Genomic DNA, 19,710 nt, shown 5'->3' on the forward strand with positions numbered 1-19,710 from the left:
CCATAGCTGACACAGTATAATGCCCCATAGCTGCGACACAGTATAATGCCCCATAGCTGCGACACAGTATAATGCCCCATAGCTGCGACACAGTATAATGCCCCATAGCTGCGACACAGTATAATGGCCCCATAGCTGACACAGCATAATGCCCCATAGCTGACACAGCATAATGCCCCATAGCTGACACAGTATAATGCCACATAGCTGACACAGCATAATGCCACATAGCTGACACAGTATAATGCCCCATAGCTGACACAGCATAATGCCCCATAGCTGACACAGCATAATGCCCCATAGCTGACACAGCATAATGCCCCATAGCTGACACAGTATAATGCCCCATAGCTGACACAGTATAATGCCCCATATGTACGTACCTAATAAATAAAAAAAACATAATTGCTTACCTATCCCTGTTCCCACGACGGTGGGGGATGCGATGCTTCTCCTCCTCTGCACTGTGCTGTGAGTGACTCCGTGCAGGCAGGTGCGATGACGTCACTACATCGCGCCTGCCTGCACCGAGCCGCTCACGGCAGAGTGAATGCTGGAGCGAGGCTCCAGCATTCAACCCAACTGAATCTGCGTCCTGCAGACGCAGATTCAGTTGGAAGCGGGCAGCGCAGCATGCTAGCAGCACTGCATAGTTTAAGATAGTGTGCGGTTCGGGCTGCGATGGGCCCCCTGGCAGCCTCGGGCCCCGGGCGACCGCCCAAAACGCCCATATTATAATCCGCCATTGCTCAGCGCATACATCCAGCATTAGAACAGAGCTCAGCGCATACATCCAGCATTAGAACAGAGCTCAGCGCATACATCCAGCATTAGAACAGAGCTCAGCGCATACATCCAGCATTAGAACAGAGCTCAGCGCATACATCCAGCATTAGAACAGAGCTCAGCGCATATATACATCACAAACACAAATACAGCTCCGTACAGAGATCATTTGCAAATTCAGTTTAACCCCAGCCATATAAGTTTGTACGACATAAAACTACAGCTCCTAGTATGGCTTGAACGATGGTAAGGATATGCTGGATATGTAAGAAAAAGAACGATAGATCCATCATCTCGCTGCAGATCATACAGTGACCGCAGTACTGATCAGACAAACAAAAATATCACAGCACAAATGCAGCAAAGAGTGCACACCTCAAAATAGGACTGGTCCCAAGTGCCTATGAGTTCACACAAAAAGTGAAGCAAGGCAGCACATCCCAAAAAATGGGAACTTTATTCACCCAATGCGACTTTTCAGTCCAACAGGACCTTTCTCCAACATGTCGTGATTTACCATACACACCGAGCCCCCTGTAGATCGTGCCCCTCAGAGGCCCAACACTGCCTACTGTAAAAAAAAATATAATATATATATATATATATATATATATATATATATATATATATATATATATAAAACCTTTACATGCTCACCCCGTGCCGTCCTCCAGCGACGCTAGGCCTCATCCAGCAGAATGACGTCATTGCGCCGAATGCATCTTTGCTAAAGCGCCGAATGGTGAGGCAACCTGTGCCAGGCAGCGCTAGACAAATCAATTGTATTTGTGTCATAAGGACACGGATACAATTGAGTGTAGGGGTCTGGTTTCAGGTTACCGCTTCACTCCGGCTCTCCGAACGGATACTTTTAACAATTGGTTGGGGAGAAACGGGGCGAACCGGCCGGAACCCACCCCTGCTTAGCCTGTTTCAGATGCAAGTGCTATTTTTCCAGGGGTGGCAGAAAAAAAGGGGGAGAGCCCCAGAACTTCACATGGCCTTTTAAGTAACAGTAGGTTGGTATTATTCAGTCACTATGCTGTGGAGGTATTATTCTGTAACAGTATGGTAATATTATTCAGTCACCATCTGATTATGGTTGGGCCAGCCAACCCCTGACTTTTGTCCATATAATGCGTGAGAAATAAATATAAAATATGCCATTTCAGTGCTTTTGTTTGACCTAAGTTTCAAAGCGACACCTCTAGGTGTTCATCTAAAGGCATAGTGAGCGGTTGCCATCAATTTATGTACATTGGTGTGGTATAGAAAATATTGCACCACCCTTGCCACTTATGTAGAAAGGGGCGTAGCCTCTGGAAAAGAGGGCGTGACCACCGCAGCACAACAAATTTATTATATTTTACGCCAGTTTTCTGGTGTAAATTACTGTGAAAGGAGCTGGCGTAAATTTCATCCTATGGGGTGGTGCATGGTAGAGGCCCACAGTGGGCCCCTATTTTTCCTCCTGACTAGACTATCCCCCCGCCAGCACCTTCGATTGGACAGTTAAACAAATTTTAAAGAAAATTACTCACCACTCCTGCATTATTCCAACGCTGCCAACACAAGGACCTGACACTGGGCACCCACCTTACATGTATATACTTATACTCTGTATCAGAGGTACATTATATACCAATTTATAATACGCAGAGGTACAGTACTAGTCCTTCTCAATTAATTATAATTTCAAAAAGTTAATTTATTTCAGTAATTAAAAGTGAAACTTATATTCTATAGTCATTACACAGTTATCCATTTCCAGCATTTTTTTCTTTTAATGTTGATGATTATGTTAACAGTTAATGAAAACCCAAAATGTCGTCTCAGAAATTTTTTTTTTGAAATTGGGCTTATTTAATCTATTTTTAATACCGAAATGTAGGCATACTGAAAAGTATGTACAGTATATGCCCTCAATACTTGGTCGGGGCTCCTTTTGCATGAATTACTGCATCACTGCGGCGTGGCATGCTGAGGTGTTATGGAAGCCCAGGTTGCTTTGATAGCAGTCTTCAGCTCGTCTGCATCGTTGGGTCTGGTGGCTCGTCTTCCTCTTGACAATACCCTATAGATTTTCTATGGGGTTTAGGTCAGGCGAGTTTGTTGGCCAATCAAGCACAGTGATACTGTGGTTATTAAACCAGGTATTGGTACTTTTGGCAGTGTGGGCAGGTGCCAAGTCCTGCTGGAAAATGAAATCAGCATCTCCATAAAGCTTGTCAGCAGAGGGAAGCATGAAGTGCTCTAAAATGTCCTGGTAGACGACTGAGCGGACTCTGGACTTGATATAACACAATGGACTAAAACCAGCAGATGACATGGCTCCCCAAACCATCACTGACTGTGGAAACTTCACACTGGACTGCAAGCAACTTGGATTAAGTGCCTCTCCACCCTTCCTCCAGACTCTGGGACCGGGATTTCCCAATGAAATACAAAGTTTACTTTCATCTGAAAATAGGACTTTGAACCACTGAGCAACAGACCAGTCCTTTTTCTCCTTAGCCCAGGTAAGACACTTCTGACGTGGTCTCAAGGAATGCGACAGTTGTAGCCCATGTCCTGGATACATCTGTGTGTGGTGGCTCTTGAAGCACCGACTCCAGCCGCAGTCCACTTCTTGTGAATCTGCCCTAGATTCTTGAATGGCCTTTCCTTGACAATCCTTTCAAGGCCACTGTTATCCCTGATGCTTGTGCACCTTTTTCTAACAGACTTTTTCCTTCCTCAACTTTCCATTAACATGCATGCTTGGATACAGCATTCTGTGAACTGCTAGCTTCTTCAGCAATGTCCTTTTGTGGCTGACCCTCCTTGTGGAGGGTGTCAATGACTGTTCTGAGCAACTTTCGAGTCAGAAGTCTCCCCCATGATTTTGTAGCCACTGAACCAGACTGTTGGACCATTTAAAGGCTTAGGAAATCTTTGCAGGCGTTGTGTGTTGATAAGCTGATTAGATGGACACCATGAGTCTACAATCTTGAACTTTTACCCAATATTCAAATTTTCTGAGACACTAAATTTTGGGTTTTCATTAACTGTTAGCCATAATCATCAATATTAAAAGAAAAAAATGTTGGAAATACATCACTCTGTGTGTGTGTAATGAATCCATATAATATAGGAGTTTCACTTTTTGAATTGAATTACTGAAATAAATTTACTTTTTGAGAATATTCTAATTTATTGAGAATATACACACGTAACTGAATAAACTAAAACCGTTATATGTGGAAAAAAACTTTTATACAACACTAATGCGTTTTGTTTTTCTTCACGTAAAACACTAACAATTTTTTTTGGTCTTTTAAAAACACTGACCCGCTGAGGCAGACTCACTGGTGGTGGTGGTGGGGGGGGGGGGGGGGAAGAGTTACCAGTCCCGGACTTCACTACAAGTCCTGGGGACGTCTTTTAGAACGATTAGCGTAGATACAAACGTGATCAGTGGATCTGTACAGATCAATCGATCGTCGGCATCGGCACTGCTATTCTGGGTCAATTGCCGGTGACTCGGGCGTGTTAGCTGTCGGGGATAGCTGCTCTCCCGGTGTACAATGTAACGCACAGTGCGCACCATGAACGTCTCAATAACTGCACATCTTGTTGCGCGAAGTAACTTCCCGCCAGGACGTACAGTTGAGTCCTGGTGCGCCTAGGCGTTCATTCCTTTGGTTTATGGAGTTTTCTAATATATAGAACCCTCAACGCCACTTCAAAACTGAACTGGTCCCTAAAAACTAGGCTTTGGACGTTTTCTTGAAAATTGTAAAAATTGCTGCTAAAGTTCTAAGCCTTGAAATGTCCCAAAATAAAATATAAGGGCGATCAAAAAAACAACGCCAACATAAAGTAGACATGTGGGAAATGTTAATTAGTAACTATTTTGTGTGGTATTACTATCTGTTTAGCAAATATTTACATTTAGAAAAATGCTAAATTCCTGCAAATTCTCTCTAAATTTTGGTGCTTTTCACAACTAAACACTGAATGTAGCGATCAAATTTTGCCACTAACAAAAAGTATAATGTGTCATGAGAAAATCTCAGAAATCGCCTGAAAAAAAAAACCAAAAAAATAGCATTCCAAAGTTATTACCACATAAAGTGACGTGTCAGATTTGTAAAATTGGCCTGGTTCTTAAGGCTAAAACGGTTCGTCCCAGAATAAAAAATAATCACCTATCCATAGCATAGGTGATATTTTTCAGATCACTGGGGGCCCCACTGCTGGGACCACCCCCGATCGCAAGAACGGGGGTCCCAAAACCTCTTCACCGTCAGGGGCGGCCACCGCTCCATTCAATGTCCGTGGGAATTACTGAAACAGTCGAGCGTTGTACTCCGCCATTTGTCATTCTAATAGACTTAGAATTAGAGCAGTGGTCAAACATGCGCGCTGCCGCTCCTTTCCATGTCCTCCTCACTGCAGTCGAGAAGTGAGGAGATACGGGACCCCCGTTTTCACAATTGGTGAGGCTCCAGTGTTCTGAAAATAATCACCTACCCTGTGCATATAGTAGGTGATCATTTTTTATTCTGGTACAGCCATTTTAAGTACTGAAACAAAAATGTACACACCAACAAATACACAACAGAAACAGAAGTAATGAAATATCCTTACTTTGTTGTGCCCACGCCAGTTTTCTTCCAGACTTGATACATGCAGATATTCCAAATGGATTCACCACGAAGCATTCTTTTATCCAGGACTGCAACTTTTTCAGTGAGAAAGTTTCACTGGTCTTTGAATAACCACTTACAGTTTGCAATGGGTGCCAAAGGGCTAAATCAATAAAAGAATGGACAGTTCTGTTTTTGTCCACTGTTCCTTCCAGAAGAAAGCCAAGAGCATGAGCAGCCTCAAGGGATAAAAGCCTGCAGTGACTCGAATGAGAAGATTTAGTGAGCTGGTCGGGATCCAGAAGCAACTCCAAAAGATAAGGTATATGAACCTGCATGAATGCATGGTGGCCATAGTCATCCCAGTTCTAACAAATCAAAAGAAGGAAAATACAGTATTGTTGCATAAATTAGAATCCGGGAAGCTTAAATCGACCCCAGTGTTAGGCTAAATTTGCATATTTTTACCCTACATTTGCATACGTAAAACGTACACATTTTTTGTCACCATACGTGAGCTAAATCAGACCTTGTAAAGTCAAGTTTTCCCAAGAACAAAAAAGGATAAATTTTTAGAAGAACAGACACAAACGTACAAAGACGAATACTACAAAAAACGTAAGCGTATGTTACAAATGCATACGTTTTTGTAACTTTAAAAACACGTACGTCATCGTATACCACAAATGTGTGCACAAAACGAGATGTTAATGACAATAAATCTGGTACACTTACAATGGAAAATTAGTTACGTGCCTTATGTTTTGAGGCTTTGCAGCATTTAAAAAGCCAAAAACAACTGAATCATATCATAGAAAACTATTCACAGTTCAGCCATAACATCAACCCCTTATTGACCGGCCTATTTTGGCCTTAAAGGCTAATGTACAACTTTGAAAACACGTCAATCAGCGCAAAAAAATTTTTACGAAAAAACATTCAATGTCAAAATCAGCACCAAAAAACGGTGTGAACTGGGCCTTATTGTGATCCAGTGTATTAGACACACACCGGGCCTGTTCTCAGCTGAGCCATCAGTTAATGACACAAAATATTGAAATAAATAATAAAAAAAAACAACAACTTTCTTATTTTTCCCACGACATAGCTGTATGAGGGCTTTTTTTTGTGAGAAGAGTTGTTTTTTTCAATGGCATTTTAGGGTGAATATAACTTATGAATTAACTTCTAACTTTTTTTTTGGAGGGTGTGGGGGGGGGGGGGGTGTTGATAAAAAAAAAATAAAAAATTAAATATAGCAGCCAGTTTTGTGCAGTTTAAATTTACACCGATTACCATGCAGCGCGAATAACGTGTTATCTTTATTTTCTCAGGTCGATACGATTACGGCTATACCGAATATGTATATTATTTTAGGTTTTACTTCAATTGCACAATAAAAACAATTTAAAAAAAAGAATTTGTATTTTTTCATTTCTTTGCGGGACAAGATGTAGTTTTCATTGGAATAAATTTTAGGGTACATGTGTCATCTATTAAACTTTTTTAGGGTGGGTTTTAAAAAAAAAAAAAATTATTTTATTATCTTATTGTGCATTTTTTTTTTTTATAAACTTTTATTTTTTAATCCCACTAAGGAACTTCACAACGCAATAGTTTGATCGCTGATATAATTCTTTGGTATACTCGGTATTAAACAGTGTAAAACTGATAGGCCATGCCCCAAGCACAAACGAATAGGCAAACAACCATGTCGGGCCGCCAGCGCCAATGACAACGCATCGGAGGCCGAAAATCATGGGCTGCCGATATGTGACAGAGGGAGCCCTTCCCTCTGCCAAACCATTTAAACACTGCGGTGGCTATTGACTGGCGTTTAACCCCTTCCCGCTCCTGGACGTACTATTAAGTCATGGTAAGTGCATCGTTCACGCTCCATGACCTAATAGTACGTCACGGGAGGATCGGCCATCCTCCCGACACATACAGGAGCTATGACAACTGCTGTCTCATACAGCAGTTGCCACAGCTCCTTCAGCGGGGACCGATTGCAGTGGTCCCCGCTGATTAACCCCTTAGATATCGCGTTCAATAGCGATCGCGGCATCTTTGGGGTTAAACCACCATCGACGTCCCGCTATATTATAGCAGGGGCTGATGATTGCTATGGCAACCGGAGGCCTAACAATGGCCTCCGGCTATGCCATCTACGGAAGCCTAGTGAGTCCTGACAAAGTCAGCTCTAACACACTGCACTACGAATGTAGTCACAGCATTGCAATCACAGCCTCCTGCCCTCAAGTCCCCTAGTGAAACAAAGTAAAAATCCTTTTTTTCCCTTATCAGTCCTTTATTATTAAAGAGGCTCGGTCACCAAATTATAAGTGCCCTATCTCCTACATAATGTGATCGGCGCTGTAATGTATTTAACAGCAGTGGTTTTTACTTAGAAACACTATCAATTTTGACAGAGTTATGACCTATTTTAGATTTATGCTAATGACTTTCTTAATAGACAACTAGGCGTGTTTTTACTTTTTGACCAAGTGGGCGTTATAAAGAGAAGTGTATGACGCTGACCAATCAGCGTCATACATTTCTATCCATTCATGTACTCAGACACCGTGATCTTGCGAGATCACGAGTGCTGTCAATTGCTCACATATTAACGTTACTGAAGTGTCTTGATAGTGAATAGACAACGGGTCCAACCAGGACGGGATGTCTATTCACAATCCCGACACTTCGGTAACGTTTGTGTTGGACTTACAGCACAGCAAGCGTGATCTCGCGAGTAAATGCTGTAAACGCTGTCAATGACAGCACAATGTGATCTAGGTGTGAATGTGAATTGTGAATGCATAAGTTTAGGAGGTTTAAAATGGAGACATGCAAGATAGGGATCTTAACGTATAATTATGCCAAACAAGATCTGAATTAGCCCGAATACACTCTTGTGCGTTTAGGACAAGTCCATTATATATGTGGTACATGTAAGCAGTTGAGGAGCAGTCACACAAGCCGGTTGCTGGATAAGCGGGAATGGCATCGACAATATGGCTGGGAACCAGATACCACGGCATCATGACTTTATATGCTGACTCCATGGTCGAAGTGTTTATGGAGCAGTGCTAAAAACAGTTTACCAGATAGAGCTGTCTGCTATGTCAATAACCATTCCTAAATCCTGATGCCATTTGTTAACAAAGATGTGTAGGTGGGGAGGGGTGTTTGGAGTAGCTATTTGTAAAGTGTAAATATAAAAAGTGCTATAGAAGTTGGGCTTGTTTCGCAGATCATTTCGAACTGAGAATAGGGGTCATGGCTGGTTTTGTTGCTAAAGAGGGAGAACACCCAGTTCTTCAGCTGCAAAAAAGCAAAATAACTCATTGCTAGGGACCGGATTAGGGTTTTTAACGTCTCCGAATGAAAGGATCCAGGAATGGGTAGAAGAGAGAAGATGGACCTTTAGGAAACCGTTGGACAACCACCATTTAAAAAAGGCCAAATAATTATCTACACCTGGAAAGAAGAAAAAAAAAGGGGGGGGGGGGGGTTATGTCATAAGGAAACAAGAGGTAAATGTGGGGAGATCAGCTTGCTAGAGTAGTTAATGTTATCCCAGACAGACAGGGAATGTGTAAGGCTAAATGTAAGATGTCTGGTTCACAATGAGGGGAGCCATAATATGGATGAGAGAAACATCCAGGTACACCCAGAGCGACATATTTGTAGGAGAATGCAGTCTAGGCAATCATGGCCGCTTAGTAATACTGGAAATGTTAGGGACACATAAGACCCCATGCTGTTTCAGTGCATATAAGTGGAACTTAATATCCTAGGAAGAATGCCATGCCAGCTATAGGAAAGCAATCAGTTTTGAAGAAGGCAAAATATACGGCGCTGGGGTTTTCGATGGGTAGGGTCGGGAACAAATATAAAAGCTTGGGTATAAGTGTCATTTTAACCGTTTGGACATCTAATCCAAGAAAGTGGTAGGGATCGCCAGGCCTGTAATGATACATTAAAGGAGCAAAGAAGGGGGGGGGGATTTGCAGAATATAGTAGGTCGTAGGACAGGGGAAGTTTAATACCTAGATATTCCAGTCAATGTTTAGCCCATTGGAAGGGGAAGGAATTGTTAAGGGTGTGTTGAACCTCTGGGAATAATAATTTAATAATCAATGCCATGGATTTGGTGGGATCAAAGGTGAGGCCAGATATAGAAGCAAAATTGGAAATGTTTATCATGAAGTTTGGGAAAGGGATGAGAGGTTAAGAGATGTCAATATCATAGACAATTTGTGGTGTATTTCTGCTAACTCCAGTCCCCTAATGTCAAGGGTTTTGACAGATCAACATATCCAGGGGTTCAAGGGTAAGGATAAACAATAAGGGAGAAAGGGGGCACCCTTGTCTTGTGCCATGTTCAATAGAGCAGACTGATATCCCACATAACAAACCATGGCCTTAGGTTATAGTAGGGGGAATTCACACTTCCCAAAAGCAAAATCCATGTAAGTCCAAGAGACCGTATCGAAGGCTTTTTGGATATATAAGGAAAGCCACGAGTGTCGTGGGCCAGAGATATAACCCTTCTGGTGCAATCGCTGGTCTGTCTTCCAGGGATAAAGCCCACTTGGTCTCCATGAATAAATTATGTAGAAGAAACTGTTGACCTGAGACACCAATATCTTAGCCAATAGTTTGTTAGTATTAGCATAATCAGTCTATAGTTCGCAATATGTAGAAAATCTTTTTGAGATTTGGGTATCATTGCTATGCGAGTTTCAAGGGTATTTGGGTGAAATTTGCCACCTGTATGAAGAGCATTAAAAAGGTTAGCTAGATTTGGGGCTAACAGTGAAAAGAGCTTATTATAATATAATGAGGAAAAACCATCGGGGCCAGGGGTTTTGAAAGACTTCAGCTCCTTGATAGCATCCTTTACTTCAGTAACAGATTTCGGCCTCTAAAGAATCAGTCACAGGGTGAAAGTCCTGGAAGTGTCAGCTGAGCAAACGTTCTGCCTTCAAGGAGTCAAATGGGGGGGGGGGGGGGGGGTGAAGAATATAAAGTAGAAAGGAAGTTATGAAATAGGGTTGTAACATTTCTAGGGCCAGTAGTAATCGTGCCAATGGGGGTTCTCAACTTTATCAGTTCTCACTGGGGAGTGGAAACTTTTAATTTGTGAGCCAAAAGTCTACCAGGTTTATTACTTTGAGAATAGCGTTGTATTGACCACCTAAGTTTGCATTCAACCTGTTCCATTAAAGGACTGTTCAACTCAATAGTGACTACCCCCGAGAAAATACAACGGACTGGTTCCCGTTATTTCTTCTATGTTAGCAATTTTATCGAAATAAATAAAAAAAAGAACACGGCGCCACATAGTGCAGATGGATAGGTAGTGATGAAAGCAAGATGTGATATTGCTCACCTAGTGGTAGTAAATACTGGCAGGTATTTACTATGTGGTTATAGAAAGCTGCTGCCCAGTTCCATGCACAAACACCCTAAGGAGTTGCCGTGATTTAGCAGATGCATAAAAGTAAAAAAACGGAACATACAAGCGCTGCTTGATAGTTGATTGAACCAAAGTTCATTTATTGATGAAGGTAGGTACAGAACAGTTGCCACGCGTTTCAACACCGGACCGGTGTCTTCCTCAGGCAAGTTAAAGTGCATACAGAAAGCATGTACATACATTATATATATATATATATATATATATATATATATATATATAGTCATGTCATTATGTTAATTGGACCAGTTCAGACAGAGCACTGAAAAAACCGCCAAAACATGGCAGGTCAAAGGTCAAGTAAACAGTTAGGAAAGTGTAAAAATTCCAAATAAATAAAGAAATAATAAAAAACGCTGAGTATTCTACATAAAATTGCAAGTAATAGACCATGGCATAGATTAAATTACATAAAATTATATTACATAAAGAATGAGTTGGAAAAGTGCAGCAGGCAAAGACCATCGTCAGCAAATTTTACGTCATTCAATAAAGGAAGTAAAATAGAAAAACAGCTCATGTGCCAACAATAAAAACAGTGGGCTCAATAGGTATGTGGAAATAAATAAACAGAGTACAGTAATACAGCCATAAAAGGACACCTTGACGGAGTCAAGGAGACCGCAAAACAATACGGCGGCCCATGAGAACCAAACACAGTTGGAACGCAGGATGACACGCACAACGATAGAGATCGCGTAAAACAGGACAGTAAATGTCATTGGAAAGAAGCAAAAGTAAATGCATATAACACTCTGGGAGATGATTAAATGTTAAATATTACGAGATGAGATGTAATGATATAGCGAAATATATATGCAGATGTAAAATTGAATGAATATGTAATGAAACATAATGTGGAGTAAATAGGTCAGGAGTTAAATGGATGTGATAAACAAAAATTTTTAATAATTAGATAATAGTACTGACAATTGAAATAGTAACAATGGAAAAAGGGGGGGGGGGGCAGGTTGTAACAATTGCTGAAAGGGGAAGGAAATCTATTACTAATCTAATGCAGACTCCGTGATGTCATTAAGGCCATTGGGATGCAGAGTCCCCAGCTTGTAGATACAAAAGTTTTCCATCTGTTTTAGTCTGATGAACCTATTAGACAGATCAACAGGAATGCTTTCAATAGGGGTAACGGTGATGTCCCCAAAATTGCACTTGTGTTTTAGAGCACAATGCCTGGATACACTTTGTTTAAGATAACCAATCTTTACATTGAATCTGTGTTTGTTGATTCGATTTCTTAGGGTTTTGGGTTGTACGACCCACATATTGTAAATTACATGTACATTCAAGTAGATAGATTACGTAGCTACTTCCGCAGTTCATGAAACTTTTGATTGGGAACATCTCCTTGGTTACTAAGGAGATAAAATTTGACTTTTTATTCACAATACTCGAACAACAAAAGGCATCTAGACTTGCCACAGCGAAAAGAGCCATTCCTGAACGTGAGCATTTTTTGGGGGTTCGGTTTGAGGTTATATAGTTTACTGGGTGCTATCAAGTTTCTTAGAGTTTTGGCCCTTCTATATGTGATTTTGGATTTGACTGGAAGAAGTGTTTTCATAAATTGATCATTCATAAGTATATGCCAAAGTTTTTGAAGAGTAGAACTGACCAGTCTGCTACCTTTGTTAAAGGAGGTGATAAAATTGCATCTATAATCAATGGACTTTACAGTATCATGGGTTACCGGGTTTAGGCAGTCTGATTGCGTTAGTTATCTTGCACGGGATTCAGCACCCTTGATTAAACTAGAAGGGAAGTTCTTTTCTTTGAACCTCTTTCTCAAGAGATTAACTTGAAATTATTAGAAATCTTTGTCGCTGGAACAGTTTTTACGTATCCTTTTGAACTGTCCAAAAGGTACGTTTTTAAGCCATGGAGGGTAATGGGCACTCCTAAAATTCAAGTAACTGTTGACATCAACTGGTTTGAAGTGGGTTTTCGTGGTCAGCAGATGTCCAGTCTTCTCAATTGTGAGGTCAAGAAAGTCTATTTTAGTGACAGAGGCTGTATGTGTAAAGGTAATTCCAAAAGTATTGTTGTTGAGGTGATTTGTGAACGAGGTGATCACAGATGTGCCACCTTTAATGATGGGGTAAGGTCATCTATGTAACGCTTATAAAAAATAATATTGTCTATAGCAATTTGATTCAGTAGAGGACTTTATTATAAAACTTAGGTTTTATGAAGCTTTTAGTAAAAATTAGGATGATATATTTAGTAAAAGTTAAAAAAGCAGATCACAATTGTTTGGGTGGATGGCTTGGGTTACAGTTTCTTTGTTTCAAACAGTGGTTTCCGATTGGGTATTTATGAGATCACACAGTGGTGCTTTGTTTGTCTCAAAGTAGTGTTCAAGTAGCTTGCACTAGCATTGGTATTGTGCTGGGCACTCGTTCTAAAAAGAATGACAGAACTACCACCGGACCTGACCTTTGCTTATTATACCTATATGGTACCCTCAAGCTAATAGTTTAAACTTGTACGTGTTTCGCCAGACTAATCTGGCTGGTCATGAAAGACATTCTGGTCCTTCTCAATGAATTAGAATATCATCAAAAATTTATTTCAGTAATTAAATTCAAAACGTGAAACTCATATTGATTCATTACACACAGTGTGATCTATTTTCAGCATTTCTTCTTTTAATGTTGATGATTATGGCGAACAATTAATGAAAACCCAAAATGTAGTCTCAGAAAATTAGAATATTGGGTAAAAGTTCAAGATTGTAGACTCAAGGTATCCGTCTAATCAGCACAACACCTGTAAAGGTTCCTAAGCCTTTAAATGGTCTAACAGTCTGGTTCAGTAGGCTACACAATTATGGGGAAGACTGCTGACTTGACAGTTGCCAAGAAGACCGTGATTGACACCCCCCCCCCCCACAAGGAGGGAAAGCCACAAAATGACATTGCTAAAGGAGCTGTTCCGAGTTCTGTATCCAAGCATATTAATGGAAAGTTGAGAGGAAGGAAAAAGTGTGGTAGAAAAAGGTGCACAAGCAACAGGGATAACCGCAGCCTTGAAAGGATTGTCAAGTACAGGTCATTCAAGAATCTGGGGGAGAGTCACAAGGAGTGGACTGCGGCTGGAGTCAGTGCTTCAAGACCCACCACACACAGATGTATCCAGGACATGGGCTACAACTGTCATTTCTTGAGACAACGTCAGAAGCGTCTTACCTGGGCTAAGGAGAAAAAGGACTGGTCTGTTGTTCAGTGGTCCAAAGTCCTGTTTACAGATGAAAGTAAATTTTGCATTTCATTTGAAAATCAAGGTCCCAGAGTCTGGAGGAAGAGTGGAGAGGCATCAATCCAAGTTGCTTGCAGTCCAGTGTGAAGTTCACACAGTCCGTGATGGTTTGGGAAGCCATGTCTTCTGCTGGTGTTAGTCCACTGTGTTATATCAAGTCCAGAGTCAACGCAGCCGTCTACCAGGAAATTCTAGAGCACTTCGTGCTTCCCTCTGCTGACAAGCTTTATGGAGATGCCGATTTCATTTTCCAGCAGGACCTAGCACCTGCCGAAACTGCCAAAAGTACCAATACCGGGTTTAAAGCGGATCGGTCACCAGTTTAATACTTCCCTATCTCCTCTAATATCTAATAAACGCTTTATTGTAGATGACTATTGTTTTTATTTTTTTTCTAAAAAACTATTAGTGACAAAGTTCTGATCATTTTTACATTTATGCAAATTTTTTGTAAAAGCCCAAATGGACGTTTTTTTTAGTTTCACCAAGAGAGGGCATTGTAAAGAAAAGTATATGACACAGAAGAGAAGTGCATGACGCTGATTGGACAGTCATGTCCAGCTTTATTCACAGCACAGCGTGATATCTTGCGATCACGCTGAGACGTCACTTACTCCCACAGTTCTTTCACCGGAGCGACGGGAGAATGACCTCGGCTCCAGTCGTGCCAAGACAATTATCCTCAGCAGCAGTCCTGGCACGGCTGGAGGCGCTGTCCGGTCATTGGCCCGTCGCTCTGGTGAAGGAACTGCGGGAGTAAGTGACGTCACAGTGTGATCTCGCGAAATCACGCTTTGCTGTGAATAAAGCTGGGCATGAATGAAGAGAAGTGTATGATGCTGATTGGTCAGTGTCATACACTCTGAACGCCGCCCACTTGGGGACACTAAAAAAAACAAAAGCCCATGCCACGCCGCATTGATGAAGTAATTAATGCAATAATGAGCCACGACCAAGTATGGCGTGCATATTCTGTACATACTTTTCAGTAGGCTAACACGTCGGTATTAAAAATCATTTTCGAAATTGGGCTAATTTAACCCCTTCGCACTCAGCGACGTAATATTCAGTCTTGCTAAGTGCATCGTTCGCGCTCAGTGACGGAATAGTACGTTGCGGGAGAAACTGACATATCGACCGTCCTACCGACACATACAGGGGCTGTGACAGCTGCTGCCTCGGACAGCAGCTGCCGCAACTCCTTCATCGGGGACCGATCGCTGTGGTCCACGCTGATTAACCCCTTAGAAGCCGCGTTCAATAGCAATCACTGCTTCTTAGGGGTTAAACTACCAACGACGGCCCGCTACACGATAGCGGGCCTTGATGCTTGCTATTGCAACCAGACGCCTAATAATGGCATCCAGCTATGCCATCTACGGAAGCCTAGTGGGTCCTGACTAAGTCTGGACCCACTATGCTTGCCGTCAGCTAGTAGCTGACAGCTCTAATACATAGCAGTACGCATGGCGTGTGGTGTATTAGAATAGCGATCAGGGCCTCCTGCCCTCAAGTCCACTAGTGGGACAAAGTAATTAAGAAAAAAAAAAAGTTAAAAAAAGGTTGTGTAAAAATAAAAGAATAAAAGTTTTAAAAGTAATAATCCACCTTTTTCCCTTATTAGTCCCTTATTATTAATAAAAACAAATAAACTATACATAATTGGTATCGCCACATCCGAAACAGCCTGAACTACAAAATTATTTCGTTATTTATCCTGCGCGGTGAACGCCATAAAAGAAAATAATAACAACCCATACCAGAATCACAATTGTTTGGTCACTTCACCTCCCAAAAAAATGGAATAAAAAGAGATCAAAAAGTCACATGTACATAAAAATGATACTGATCGAAACTACAGTTCGTCACGCAAAAAACAAGTCCTCACACAGCTTTCTTGATGATGGAAAAATAAAAAAGTTCTGGCTCTTAGAATATGGCAACACAAAAAGTAAATGATTTTTTACAAAAAAGTATTTTATTGTGCAAACACCATAAAACAGAAAAAAAACCAAAAAAAAAACCAAACTATAAAACATATCGTATCGCCGTAATCGTATCAACCCGCAAAATAAAGTGAATATGTAATTTATAACGTACGGTGAACACTGTAAAAAAAATTTTATAAAAAAAAAGTAGAATTGCTGTTTTTTAGTCACAATGCCTCTTAAAAATAGAATAAAAAAAAAAAGATCAAAAATTCGCATGCACCCCATGAAAACTACAATGAATTTCTCAAGGGGTCTAGTTTCCAAAATGGGGTCACTTTTGGGGGGCTTCCATTGTTTTGGCACCACAAGACCTCTTCAAACCGGACATGGTGCCTAATAAAAAGGAGTCTTCAAAATCCACTAGGTGCTCCTTTGCTTCGGAGGCCGCTGCTTGTCCATTACCGCACTAGGGCCACATGTGGGATATTTCTCAAAACTGAAGAATCTGGGCAAAAAGTATTGAGTTGCGTTTCTCTGGTAAAACACTATTTTACAGATTTTTTTTTTTTTAATAAAAACGGATTTTCTGACAAGAAAACAGAAATATGTAAATTTCACCTCTACATTGCTTTAAATTCCTGTGAAACACCTAAAGGGTTAATAAACATTCTAAATGCTGTTGTGAATACTTTGAGGGGTCTAGTATCTAAAATGGAGAATAAGAAATTTTGATCAAAAATGACATCTTATTGGAAAAAATTATTTTTTTTTACATTTCACAGCCTAATTCAAATATGTGCTGTCAAAAAACTGTGGGGTCAAAATGGTAACAACAACTATAAATAAGTTCCTTGAGGGGTGCAGTTTCCAAAATGGGGTAATTTTTGGGGGATTCCTACTGTTTTGGCACCTCAACACCTCTTCAAAAAATGGCATGCTGCCTAAAATATATTCTAATATAAAAAAAAAAAAAAAAAAAAAGGAGGCCCCAAAATGCACTAGGTGCTCCTTTGCTTCTGAGGCCTGTGTTTTAGTCCACGAGCACACTAGAGCCACATGTGGGACATTTCTTAAAAACTGCAGAATCTGGACAAAACATATTTAGTAGTGTGTCTCTGGTAAAACCTTCTGTGTTACAGGAAAAAAATAGAATAAAATTGAAATTTAGTAAGAAAAATGAAATTTCCAAATTTCACCTCCACTTTTCTTTAATTCCAGTGAAATGCCTAAAGGGTTAAAAAAAAATTCTAAATGCGCTTTTGAATACATTGGGGGGGGGGGGGTCTAGTTTTTAAAATGGGGTGTTTCATGGGGGTTTCTAATACATAGGCCCCTCAAAGCCGCTTCAGAACTGAACAGGTGCCTTAAAAAAAAAAAAAAGGGCTTTTGAAATTCTTACAAATATGAGAAATTGCTGTTAATGTTCTGTAACATCCAAGAAAAATAAAAGAAATGTTCAAAGAACTATGCCAATCTAAAGTAGACCTATGGGAAATGTGAACTAGTAACTATTTTGGGTGGTATAACCATCTGTTTTACAAACAGATGCATTTAAATTAAGAAAAACGCTATTTTTTTTTCTAGATGTTCTCTAAATTTTGCAATTTTTCACAAATAAACACTGAATATATCGACCAAATTTTACCACTAACATGCAGCCCAATGTTTCACAAGAAAACAATCTCAGAATAGCTTGGATAGGTTTGAGCATTCCCAAGTTATTACCACATAAAGGGAAATATGTCAGATTTAAAAAATGGGCTTTGAGCCTTAGAGGCACTATCACCACATTATACATGAAGTGATCGGCGCTGTAATGTAGATTACAGCAGTTTTTTTTAGTTAGAATCTCGTTTGAAATGACAGTTTACAGCGTAATCTCGCAAGATTTCGATTGCTGTGCTGTAGTGTCGGGATTGTGTTAGCGAAGTGTCAGGATTCTGAATACACATCACATCCTGACTGGCGGTAATGTATATTCGTTGTCAGGAATGGGGAGAAGCGTATGACGCTGATTGGTCACTGATTGGTCAGCGTCATACACTTCTCTCCACAACTTCTCTCCACAACGCCCACTTGGTCAAAAAGTAAAACACGCCCAGTTATCCATTAAGAAACTCATTAGCATAAAGCGAATATAGGTCATAATATAGGTCCTAACGTCAAAAATGATAGTTTTTCTAAATAAAAAAACACTGCTGTAATCTACATTACAGCGCCGATCACATCATGTATAATATAGGGCACTTATAATGTGGTGACAGAGCCTCTAAGGCCAAAACAACGCTGCGTCCATAAGGGATTAATATTATAATTTTCAGAGACACTAAATTTTGGGTTTTCATTAACTGTTAGCCAGAATCATCAACATTAAAAGAAAAAACAAATGCTGAAAATAGATCACCCTGTGTGTAATGAATCTAGAGAATATATGAGTTTCACTTTTTGAATTTAATTACTGAAATAAAATTAAACTTTCTGATGATACTCTAATTCATTGAGAAGTACTAGTATAGGGTAGCGGGACAACAGCGTAATTTTTGCATCGGCAGTGGTAGCTCTTGTGAAAAACAAAGGATTTTTGCATGTTTAAGCCCCTCCCACACTGGGCTCTGTTATCGGGCATCTAATCATGCTACTGAGTTCATTAGTTCTCCCTCCTCCACACGATTACGTGTCTTATCTTACCTCCCTGGTGGGCCAGGCTAGTATTAGTTGTCAGAAGGGATCTTTAATACGCTTCCCCTATTGGCTATAGTTTGTTTCAATGTTTGCTGTGATCTAGAAGTAGTCGGCGTCTTGTTGTCCAGGAGATTGATTATTTCAGTCTCCTGGACTGTAGCCGCATTGCATTAGTGGAGTGGTCACTTTTGCGCCGATCGCTTGCTCCTTTGGCTTTTTTGGGTTGATTACCAGCTCATTTTTGTTTGTATTTAGATTAGTTTGTCACGTAGTTTAGATTGTTTTTCATTGTATTACTGCTCTGGTCATCTCTTCGAACCAGTGTCTGAAGGTTTTTTCTAGTCCTAGCTATATAGGCCCCTGATTTTTTATAAATATATTTAATTTATCTGCAGTGCATAGTTTCATGAAGTGACAAATGTCCTTTCCAGTACTTTACACAAGAGATCTGTAGTACCAGATGGTCTAAATGAGAATCAGTTATGCATGCTTCCTAAGACGGAACCTCGGATAAGTCATGGCCCAATAACGTACTACAGATGAACCGGTGTAGGGATAAATAAATGGACATATGCCAAAAAACACACACACACACACACTCACTTCAAGAAAATACGCATTTATATAAAATTAGGGGTATATATATATATATATATATATATATATATATATATATATATATATATATATATATATATATACACACATACACACCTAGAACTAGAACAAACCTGCAGGCACTGGTTCAAAGAGATGAAAAGAGCAGTACTACAATGATAAACTATCTAAACTAGTGTTACCCGAACAGCGGGTCAACTGTATCTGTCCTCAGGACGCAGATACAGTTGAATCCAATGCTGGAGCAAGGAGCGGACTGCTTCACTACACCGTGAGCAGCTCGGTACACACCGGTGTG

General features: G+C 40.4%; 1 protein-coding gene across 2 annotated transcripts in view; it reads right to left on the reverse strand.

Annotated features, from left to right (window-relative positions):
• The window catches only part of TBCCD1 (TBCC domain containing 1), a 71,670-nt gene that overhangs the window by 16,690 nt on the left and 35,270 nt on the right, over positions 1-19,710 (reverse strand). Inside the window, exon 3 of one of the 2 annotated variants that reach the window (XM_075829957.1) lies at positions 5,419-5,785. The exons of the other annotated variant lie outside the window; for it this stretch is intronic. Coding sequence (XP_075686072.1) covers positions 5,419-5,785 — 367 coding nt within the window. The remainder of the gene's footprint in view (positions 1-5,418; positions 5,786-19,710) is intronic. 2 annotated transcript variants of the gene reach the window in all.

The sequence above is a fragment of the Rhinoderma darwinii genome, chromosome 6 (genome assembly GCF_050947455.1).
Source record: "Rhinoderma darwinii isolate aRhiDar2 chromosome 6, aRhiDar2.hap1, whole genome shotgun sequence".
NCBI classification, from domain to species: Eukaryota; Metazoa; Chordata; class Amphibia; order Anura; family Rhinodermatidae; genus Rhinoderma; species Rhinoderma darwinii.